This window comes from Pseudopodoces humilis, chromosome 7 (assembly GCF_049639895.1).
Source record: "Pseudopodoces humilis isolate 2021_Gansu_Grassland_sample_001 chromosome 7, ASM4963989v1, whole genome shotgun sequence".
In the NCBI taxonomy this organism is placed as follows: domain Eukaryota; kingdom Metazoa; phylum Chordata; class Aves; order Passeriformes; family Paridae; genus Pseudopodoces; species Pseudopodoces humilis.
In genome coordinates, this window is record NC_142206.1 from 61,270,016 (window position 1) to 61,281,071 (window position 11,056).

Here is an 11,056-nt window from a genome sequence, read left to right on the forward strand (position 1 = left end):
CCACCACTGGGCAAAGGCTCTGGAATTTGGGGCAGGAAAACTCCGGGGCGGTTCAGTTCCAGAGCCTCCAGGAGGGCAGTTCCAGTGGAGAATTCTTCCTTTGGGAAGGTGGAATTGTTTTTCCTCCTAAACATTCCCTGGCTGTGGAGAGAGGGAAGGTGCAGACCCAGAACCCCCCAGCCCAGCTGTGGAGGGGGAGGAAGAGCAGGGCTGGGAGTCAGGATAAACCTCCAGGACCTGTCAGGAATTACAGCACAGGAATTGTTCTAGAAGTCAACGTTTTTAATTGTTTTTTGAAGACAGCTTAAAACATGATCCCCCCCTTCCCCACAGCAGCACGGCCTGGCCCTGTCCCCCGTGTCCCCACAGAGCTGGGTCAGCCAGGACAGGGCTCTCCATGTCCCTGGGGCCAGGGGACAGCCCTGGGGCTGCTCCAGCTGCAGGGGAGCTCCACAGGAACAGGCACAAGCACTCCCAGTTACACTCGCAGGGCAGAATATCTGCTACCTAAGGTTCACAATTGAAATTCCACAACATAAAAATTCCAAAAAAACCCCCCAAACTACAGCCAAGCAGAGAGTAGTGGTGCTTTAACATCTCAAGGTTTACGACAGTTTATCGACCGACAACGGGACAACTTCCAGATCCTGCTTCTAACTTCCAGATCCTGCTTCTCTGACCTTAAACATCTGTAGCAAAACGTGAAGCTGTGGACTAAACACGACCTGCAGCCTCCACTAAAGCAACACTCCAGAGCCGTGGTGTGCTCAGCGTTCCCAGCTCCTGTCCCCACGGACATCCCCCGCTCTCGGGGTCAGCCTCACCCCCTCGGGGTGCACAACCCCAGAGCTGCTCGCAGCTTAAGCTCAGGCTCGTCTCCTCTGGCATTAAATACATTTATTGGAACATCTCACACGACAAGAGGTTCTCTCTAGGCCATTCACATGCACGGGAGGGCGAGAAGCGACTACCTACACACAGAGGGTTGAGCACACACCTTTACTGGGGCCGGGCGGGCTCAGGAGCCCGAGGTGTTGTTGCTGCCGAAGCGCTGGTTGACGCTGTGCAGCAGGTGCTTGGGCAGGCAGTGCCACGAGCTGGCCAACATCTCCTTGAAGCAAATCACGGCCTCGAGGCACAGCCTGGGGACACAGGGCTGATGTCAGCAGGGAACAGGCTGCACATGGGGTGTGCTGAGGGGAATCCTCCACCCTGCCTGCTGCTCTGGCAGCGTCTGGTAGAGCCAGAAATGTTGTCGAGTATTTTAGGAACATGAACAGGTCTAATGGTAACCCTGCCCCACTTAGAATCCCAGAATGGTTTGGGTTGGAAGGACCTTATTAAATCTCATCCCATTCCATCCTTTTTCCACAGGCAGGGACATTTTCACCATCCCAGAGTGCTCCAAGCCCTGTCCAACCTGGTCTTGGACACTTCCAGGGGTCCAGGGGCAGCCACAGCCATGCCAGGGCCTCCCCACCCTCCCAGGAATTTCCTCCTGCCACCTAAGCTGGGACACGCCAATTCCATGCTCAAGTTTTGCTCTCTTACCTTACAAGAGATCTTGGTTGTAGGGAGAACACAAGGATTTCGTTACTGTGAGCCTGGAGGGAGGGAGAGAGACAGAATTGTTTCTGTGGGCTCTCACCAGGAGCCAAAGCAGCCCAGGAATCAGGGAATCCCAGAGTGGCCTGGGCTGGGTTGGAAGGAGCTTAAAGCTCATCCCACTCCAACCTGCCCTGGGCAGGGACGCTGGAAGAAGCCTTTAGGTTTCCAAGCCTTGAGGCATCTGCACTGAGGGACTTGGGACAGGGGCAAAGCATTTCCCCCCTCAGGCTTTGTCTGTGATCCCCACCAGATCAGGATGCTGGAGTGATCCAGCACTGCAAATCCCATGGGAATGGGAAGCTCAAAACCAACTCACAGCTTTGGAATGGGCCAGAAGGTTGTTGGCACAGCCCCCAAAGATGATCACCTCGCCCTCCTCACTGGCACAGGCCGTGTGCCACAGCCTGGAACAGAAAGCAGCACTGCATTAACCCCAGATCCCAGCTCTGGGAAGATCCCTCCTCATCCCAGCCAGGCCAGAGGGAGGAAAACTCCTGTTTTCCACATCCCACTCGTGCATAACAGAGGTTTTGGGCCTTTAAACTGCAGGTCACTAACTACTATGTGCTCAGCAGGAAGCCAAGAACAGCCCTGGGTGTGCACAGGATGAGCCTCTGGCAGGACCTTGGTGACACCAGCCCGTGCCTGGCTGGTGGCACAGCGAGGACACCAGCTCCAGTTAGCTCCAGTGTTGGCACTCGCAGCTCGGAGTCCTCTGCAGCCAGATCAAACCCCAAATCCCAGGATCAGAGCCTAAATCCTGAGATCAAACCCTAAATTCTGTGTTCCCTGCTGTGTCACAGGCAGCCCTGTGTGGCCCTCCCCTGAATTCTGGGAGCACACAACAACCTGCACCTCTGGGACACGTGGAAAAGGAGAGCTGTGAGGAGGAACCAGCATCCTGTCCTCTCTCTGACAGCCACCACCAGGTGCTTCCACATCCCTTTTGTATCAAATTTCCAGGGAACTGTCTGCCATACCTTGGTTTTTCAGAGTAGTTATGCTCAAACTGAACCCACTCATTCTTGCTGATACAATAAATCCAGGCATCACCTGAAAACAAGCAAAATCCCAGATAAAACCTGGATTCTGTCAGTTCTGTAAGTTGTTGCAATATACAAATAATACAAATCTCATTTCTGTTCTTAGATAAATCAATTATTTTAGGAAAAACCTTAAAATAAAACATTGGCTCCTGATTGACAACAGGTATTGAATGTAACAGATTTATGGGGGTGAAGGTGGAGAACTGTAAAGCTGTCACTAATTGCAATTTGCACTTTTAGATACATTTTTAGAGCAGGTGAATTGCTGGAAGTTCTGGTGTCTCCACACCCTCAGCAACTCCTGCTCTGTGCAATGAGGAGTTGGAGCACACAGGAGGAATTCAGAAGGAATTCAAGGCAATCCTTCAAGCTCCTGTGCACAGCTGGTCCAGAGCACAAAGCCACCACCAAATCCCTTTGGAATGACTTACTCAGGGGCTGCTTGTCCGTGGTGAACCCTCCAAAGAGGAAGAGGTGATCCGAGGAAATCGGTGTTAAGGAATGCCACGATCGGCCGATGGGGCAGATGCCTTGGGTGAGTCTGGATTGCAATAAAAACACCCCAAATCACCATCAGGGACAGCAAAATCCTGCTGCTCTTTCTGGCTCTGATGATTTTTCAGGTATCTGCAGGATACTGCAGCGAGCCAAGGACAACTTTACTTTCTTTAGACACAAAGAATTTTACGCGGATCGAGCTGGAGCACCCACATTTCGTTCCACTCCCACGTGTCCAGGTTCAGGTAGTAAAAGTCATTCATTCTGGACTCCTACAACAGAGCAGAGCATGGTTCAGCTCTCCTGGTGGGGTTTGGGTAGCACAGGTTAAAGGGGGCTGGGCTTACCCTGTATCTGCCTCCGAACACGTAACCCCTGTTCCCGACCGTGGCACAGGCGTGGGCGGCTCGAGGGGACGGGGTCTTGCCCTGGGAGGGGACAGGGACAGCACAAATCAGTCACCAGGGCACAGGAGAGGCTCAGCTCAACTCAGATTGTTCCAGCAAGGAACAGAGTGAAAAAAAGCAGCCAGTAAATCATCCCGTGTGCAGGCTTGGTTTTTTTGATGGATGGAAGATCAGAGAACTCATTAAAAATGGGGTTTGTTTTTTTCCCTCTTGAAGTGTATAAATTTTGCTCTTAGCACAGGGTTCAGCCACACAGGACAGACTGTAAATGAGACAGTGCCATAATAAATCCTTATATTCATAAACCATCAAGTGTCCAAGGCCAGGTTGGACAACCTGGGAGAGAGGAAGGTGTCCCTGCCCATGGCAGGAGTGGAACTGGATGAGTTTTAAGGTCCCTCCCCACCCAAACCATTCTGGGATTCCATTAAACACCATTTTGCTTGAGTTTCTGACCTACTTGAGACCTGCATGAAGTAATCAGAGAAATCCTTGAGCAATTTCTCATATTTCATTTCCTCCAACCCTGTGGCAACACCAGCCCATTTCCCTGTTCCTGAACGCTCCAAGATGCGTGTATTTGCAATTAGCAGTGTTTAATTGTCTCCTGACCACAATTCAGCACCCCAGGGACAGGTACCAAGCGTCCCCTGGCAGCAAGGGTGACAGCAAAGCACACATTCCCCTGTCCTGAGCACAACACAGCTGGAGCATCAACCAAAGCAAGCGACAGGAAAAACATGGATGAAGCCAGATCAAAATAAAAGGCAAATTTGCTCTTTTTACAGAGTGGATCTGTCTAAATTAATGGTTTAAATTCAGTGGAAATGGCTCCAAGAACGCTCCTAAATAACATTATTGAGCTGTGACTTAATTAACTGACAGCAAACCATTAATTACCGTAGTTATAGGCTGGCTCCAAGTGAAAGTTTCAAGGTCCAGAATGTGCACGTGGTCATTCCACCCTCTAGGAAGACCTGAATTCTTGAAAAACCAAAAACATAAAGAAGCAACAAGTTTTAACAAGCACTGATTAAATATTAAAAGTTGATACAGAAATGGCTTCCAGGGCTACTTACCCAAAAAGAGGTTTCATCGAATTCAAACGTTCCACGTTGTTTCCCTTCAGGAAAATAGCCATAGCCTCCAAAAAATATCAGCCTGGAGGAAAACATGCATCAAGAGCAGTGAGAAACTGTCACATCTGTTGTTATAAATATAAATGGAAATGGAAATACTGGGCTCAGAAAACCAGGGAAGCTCCTTTGGTTTTCCAGGTGTGGGGCTCTGTGACCCTCCCACCCACACTAAATCCCTCTGGGGCTGTTTCCAGCCTTAGGCTCCCAAGCTCTGCTCCACCTCCAAATCTCTGAGGCTGTCAGGGTGTGCAGCCTGGTCACTGCACTCTGGTCTTTGCCATGCTGTTCTCCTGGAGTTTAAGTGGGAACCACCTCCAAGTTTTATCTTTGGGCTTTAGCCTGTGGTAGGAACTAGCATGGCTCTGCCAGAAATTCCTACAGGATTATGGAGTGCCAGAAAACAATCTGCAGCACCTAATTAAACACCCACAACTGCTCAGATTGACATCTAAACTGATCCTATCAGCTGTGGTAATGAGGAGCTCACTCCCCACATCAAGGACCTGAAAAAGCAGCACTGTGGGCAATTCCAGGTGGAGTATCCCCACCTGGAAGGGACACACAAGGGTTTTCCCACTTCTCCTGAGTCTCTGCAGCAAATCCCACAGCAAATATCCTGACTGGGAGCTCCCTCCATGGAGTGGCTAAAGCAGCTCAAGAGTTAAACTCCAAAATCACCAGATTGGTTTGATTGGGAAGGCATCTTAAATCTCACCCATCCCACCCTGCCATGTCAGGGACAGCTCCCACTGTCCCAGGCTGCTCCAGCCCCAATGTCCAGCCTGGCCTTGGGCACTGCCAGGGATCCAGGGGCAGCCACAGCTGCTCTGGGAATTCCAGCCCAGCCAGCAATTCCCAATTCCCAATCTCCCATCCATCCCTGCCCTCTGGCACTGGGAGCCATTCCCTGTGTCCTGTCCCTCCATCCCTTGTCCCCAGTCCCTCTCCAGCTCTCCTGGAGCCCCTGCAGGCCCTGCCAGGGGCTCTGAGCTCTCCCTGGATCCTTCCCTTCTCCAGGAGAACATTCCCAGCCATCCCCACGGTGACTGCAGGGAAGAGGAGGAGGAGGAGGGAGAAGCCAAGAGAGAACTGAGCCCTCGCTGGGGCCTCACCTGTTCTTGTGCACCCACACCCCCAGCTTGTCCTTGGACGAGGGGGGCACCCCCTGGCACTCCACTCTCACCCACTGCAGCACTTTGTCCGTGGATCTGGCATTTAACATGTAGAACTGGGAAAATAAAGAGATTTTTTTAACTCACACAGTCAGCTTAAAGCTTAAGTCTGTTGTTAAAACAGCAATTTTCAATTAACATGTGTTGGTACAGAAATGTAAAAAATGAAAAGTTATTTTCCTAGCTGAAAAGTAGAGCACTGAAAATATTTGCAGCAAAATATGGACTGACAAACCCTGATCTTTTTTCAGACTCAAACACCTTTAACACCCCTGACAGGGTTATGGACACTGAGTTTCAGCATCCAAAAGCTGTTGTGGGATACAATGAAGTTGTGTACAGAGCACAATTCTTACAAATAAAAAATGGTTAAAAAGTTCACAAAGTGACATTTTTTACTGTATTACCCCTTCTCTGCATTTATAAAATTGTATTTTGTATAAATTGTAATTTATATAATTGTACAGGAAGAGCCACACTTACACACAAGATCTGAAATGTAAGAATGCCACAGCAGGAGGGGAAGCAATCACACCTTACAAATGAGGCTTGTTTCAAACCCTCTTCAAAAAATTCCTTTCAACTCCTGGTTTATATTTACATATGAAATACATTATTTCATTTAAACACAAAAATCTATATTTATATATTTATTTATACATTATCTATATTTAAACACATAAACTACATATTTATATAGACCAAACCAATTTAATTTAAAACACATTGCCAGACTATCAGAAAATACCCATTAATTAAAGGGGTGGTGATTGGTCAGTGATCTTGGAGGACTTTTCCAACCTGAATTATTTTGGGATTCTGGAATTACCACAGACTCCAGGGAAGAGAAACACTCCAAGCCACCCCAGAGCAGTTCCAGATCAGTTGCTGATATTATTCAGGCAACTCTGGCAATTCCCATCTTTTAAAACCAGCAAGCTCAGAGGCAGGGACACAATCCAAGTGCTAAGGGGAATTGCACAAGGACACAAGCAGTGCCAGCTCAGGGTGTTCCTGCAGTGCTGCTGAATTTCCAGGACACAATCCCCATGGGAAAGGATGGGATAAGGAATTCCTGACCTTGTTGGTGTTGCCCCGGGCGTGGTGCCCTCCGAAGAGATAAACCACTCTGTCCACACACACGGCACAGCTGCCAGACATGGAGGGGGGAACATCTCCCTCTGTCTTGCTCTTCTTCCTGCAAAACCAGGGTGGAATGTTTCACCTGCTCCCGGTGAACAAGGATGGGTTCATCTGGAGGGTTTGAATCACAGCAGTTCTCACCTTTTCAGATGTAACAATTCACAAAACTACTCTGTTGTGATGGAGGGGTAGGGAAAAGGCAGTTTAGTTAATACATGGGTTTTTTGGGGGGTACGGATCCCATCTGCCCAGCTCAGGAGTTTGGAATGCTCAGAATCCTCAGGCAAAGAGGATTCACCAGTGTGAACTGCAGGTTTCCACCCTGCTCCCGGATTTTTCCTGTTTGTAAACATCAACCACAGAGAGGAGACTCCAGCCTGTGCCCAAGGTTGTCCCTGACCCCAGGGAGGGCTGGGAGCACGGCTGAAATCCCACTTCCTGCAAAGCACTGAGCAGCTTCTGTGGCTGCATCAACCTTTAAAAAAAAAGTCCTGAAAAGGCCAAAAACTCAGCAGGGGCTCCCTGACCACCACTGGCATCAAAAGTGGTACAAACACAATTTCCAGCTGCTCTATCCTATCCCAGGAATCCCAAAACACCTCACACTGGTGATCACACACTCCTATCCAGGCTGCCTGTCCCAGCTGCCTCTCCTACTTCATCCTGGAAAAACATATTGGATGCTTTCACAGAAAAAAAACCACCAAACCTGAAATATTTTACACATTTTTTGCAACGGTTTGATAGGTGGGAACAAAGAGATCAGGGAATTCTCTCCCTGCTCAGTCCCTCAAGATGCTTTCCACACCAATTTAAGGATTTATCAGTTTTTTCCCCAAAATGAATGATTTACTGTACCATCTTCCAGTTTCCATATTGTAGATCCATATTTCATCCCTAGGCAGGTAGAAGTCGTAAAATCCCCGGACCTGGGCGTTCTGCAGGACAGGTCAGAGAAGGAAAAGCAGTGTTAGAAGGATGTTTGACACGTGGAATTACAGACTCCTGGGAATGTTTACACCCCCTCTGGGACCTAATCACAGCAGGAGCAGTGCCTGTGCTTCCCACACTCCTGTGCCTCCCACCTGCACGGAGAGCAGGAATCAGCCCAATTTAGCACCTGCTGGGGACAATCAGCTCCCAGCAGAGCCAGATGGGGCTAAATGGAAGTTAAACCTCTGGTTTATAGCCTGAGCTAGGGAGCAGAAATGAGCCAAAAGCTCCTTTTTCATTCCCGCAGCCCCTCCACGACAGGAGTTATTTACTGAGTTATTTATTTCGCTGACAATGATTTTTGTCACTGAAATGATTTTGTGGTGCTGCAGTGTGACAACAAACCTGGGATCCTTAACACCCAAAATACAGTTGTGCAAATAAAACCACCACTCCCAGGCCCCACAATTCCCATCAATAAATATTCCCTTCACCCTTTGCCAAAGGCAAACAACACCCCAAAAATCCGTGTATCTGCCAAGGTTGAACACCCGTGATTTATTTCAACATCGCAAAACACCCCGAGGGCCGTGTTACAAATTGCTCGCTGGAGCTGCTGCTGTGTGCCGGGGGAGGAATAATTTCCCAGCGTCACTCCCGGTTGGATGGGACACAATTCCCAGCCTGGTGCAGGGGAGCTGTACCTTGTATCCTCCCCAGACGTACATGCAGCGCCCGTCGGTGACAGCCACGTGCCCGCTGCGCTCGGCGGGGCTGTCGTTCTCCAGCTGCTCAAAGCCCTCCTCGGCCGGCGCCGGCAGCTCCTCGTCCGCCGGCAGCTCCTCGTTCTCGTCGGCCATCTCGGGATGTGCTGTAGCACAGGGACACGGAATTCCCTCAGCTGGATCAGCCACTGCAGCTCCTGGCCACAACAATCCCACCCTGCGCATCCCTGGCAGAGCTATCCAAACGCTCCCGGAGCTCCGGCAGCCTCGGGAATGTCACCATTCCCTCTGGGGGAAGAACCATTCCCTGATATCCAACCTGACCTTCCCCTGACACAGTGCGGGGCTTGGAAAAACAGAGGGAAAAACCAAGAGAAACTACACACTGTTCCATGTGGGGACTTCCCGGTGGTGCACGGTTTCTAATTGTTTCAGTTGCCAATGCAACTCAAAGTGTCCGTTTTTAAAAATATTTAAAATTATATAAAAAAATACCTTGATTGATTTTCCCAGAGAAGCTGTGGCTGCCCCTGGATCCCTGGATGTGTCCAAGGCCAGGCTGGACAGGGCTTGGAGCAACCTGGGATAGTGGAAGGTGTCCCTGCCCATGGACAAGATAAGCATTAAGGTCCCTTCTGACCCAAGATGTCAAAAAAAAAAAACAATCCAAAGGGGAATAAATTTGACAGCTTTGCCAACAAGAGCAGCAAATCCTGGAGCTTTTCGGTGTCCCCCACACAAACCCTCCCAGAGCATTTCAGCACAGGACAATGTCACCTCTCCTACACAAAATTCCACAGAACCACTGTCCCTGCTCCAAATCCATGCAGAATACTCAGACTGTCCAGGGAAAACACAGATCCAAAACTCAGGGAAGCCAGACAAGTTTGTGCACCCAAAGCCAGGGAAAAGGACCTTAGTGGGACAATCGCACCCTGCACTCCAGGCTTGCATATTCTGGCTCTGATATTCCCATACACCGCTCCTGAGGGATTTTTCCTGTTTAATTTTAATCACTCCCACCACGGAGACGCTGCACCACCTTCGGGAGGTTATCTGTGAGCTTTAATTACGATTTCTAATTTAGATTAGCAAGCCTTGTCCACAACTCAGTGAAACCTGCCTGCTTCGAGCTAGCGTTGTTTTCACCGCCTCGGAGAAAAAACACTTATATAATATTTATATATAATATATATGTATCATATTCTATTATTCATTTTACCCATCAGACACGCTGGGCCGTGTCCATTCAGCCATTTCCCCCTCAGCTCCCCGCAGCCCCCGAGCGCTCTGTCCAGCCCCCTCACACACCGCGGCAAGCAGACGGGGGTTCCTCACGACACGTTATTCTGTCGCGACATGGCCGAGCGCAGGGCGGGCTCCTCACGACACGCTCAACTGTCGCGATATCGCGCCCGCCCGAGCGCTGCCCGCCGCCGTTACCGGCCCGGCCCGAGCCCGCCCCGCGTCCCTCAGAGCCCTCAGAGCCCCCGGGCCCGTCCCGCTCCTACCGCGGCCCCGGCGCTGCCGCTCCGCCGTCCCTCCCTCAGCCGCGGCCGCGCCGCAACATCCGCCGGGCGGGCGGCGCCTTCCGGCAGCAGCGCGCAGGCGCGGGGAGCCCGAGACTCACCCTGAGGGGACCCGAACACCTCAGAATTCAGCCTGAGGGGACCAACACCTCAGAATTCACCCTGGGGACACCCGAACATCTCAGAATTCACCCTGAGTGGACCCGAACACCTCAGAATTCACCCTGAGTGGACCCGAACACCTCAGAATTCACCCTGAGGGCACCCGAACGCCTCAGAATTCACCCTGGGCACACCCGAACCCGACCACCTCAGAATTCACCCTGAGGGCACCCGAACACCTCAGAATTCACCCTGAGGGCACCTGGGCAGACCAAAATTCACCCTGAGGGCACCTGAAGAGCCCTAAAATTAATCCCGGGGGCACCCGAACACCTCAGAATTCACCCTGAGGGCATCTGAACAACCCCAAAAATCACCCTGAGGGCACCTGAACTGCCCCTAAATTAACACTGAGCATCTGAACTATCCCAAATTAACACTGGGGGCACCTGAATAACCCCAAAATTAACATCAGGGCACCCAAACCACCCCAAATTTACACTGGGGATGTCTGAACCTCCCAAAGTCAACACTGGGAGCAAAACTAACCATGAGGGCACTTGAACCTCCCCAAATTAACTATCAGAGCACCTGAAAAACCCCAAAAATTTACCTTGGGGGCACCTAAGCCCCCCAGAATTCCCACTGGGGGCATTGGAACAACCCCAAAATGAACCTCAGAGGCTTTTGAACCTCGCAAATTCAGAATGGGGGCACCTGAACCCAACAAAATTCACACTGGGGGCATCTGAAA

General features: G+C 50.5%; 1 protein-coding gene across 5 annotated transcripts; it reads right to left on the reverse strand.

Moving 5' to 3' along the window:
• Window positions 1–104: 104 nt before the first annotated feature.
• KLHDC2 (kelch domain containing 2) lies at window positions 105–10,254 on the reverse strand. 5 transcript variants are annotated; one of them, XM_088057487.1, is made up of 16 exons: window positions 10,183–10,254; window positions 9,167–9,272; window positions 8,651–8,817; window positions 7,872–7,951; window positions 6,951–7,068; window positions 5,811–5,926; window positions 4,639–4,720; window positions 4,460–4,543; window positions 3,500–3,580; window positions 3,366–3,424; window positions 3,086–3,195; window positions 2,589–2,661; window positions 1,925–2,012; window positions 1,552–1,604; window positions 998–1,142; window positions 105–237 (listed from the first exon to the last, which is right to left on the reverse strand). In XM_088057487.1, exons 3-15 carry the CDS (start codon window positions 8,804–8,806, stop codon window positions 1,019–1,021), a joined length of 1,224 nt encoding a protein of 407 aa, XP_087913613.1. In that variant the 5' UTR covers window positions 8,807–8,817; window positions 9,167–9,272; window positions 10,183–10,254; the 3' UTR covers window positions 105–237; window positions 998–1,018. The 5 variants fall into 5 exon arrangements, with proteins under 5 accessions (XP_087913613.1, XP_014112955.1, XP_005528651.1 ...); XM_014257480.2 differs by lacking the exon at window positions 105–237 and adding an exon at window positions 262–689; XM_005528594.3 differs by lacking the exon at window positions 105–237 and having other exon boundaries at window positions 262–1,142.
• Window positions 10,255–11,056: the final 802 nt, after the last annotated feature.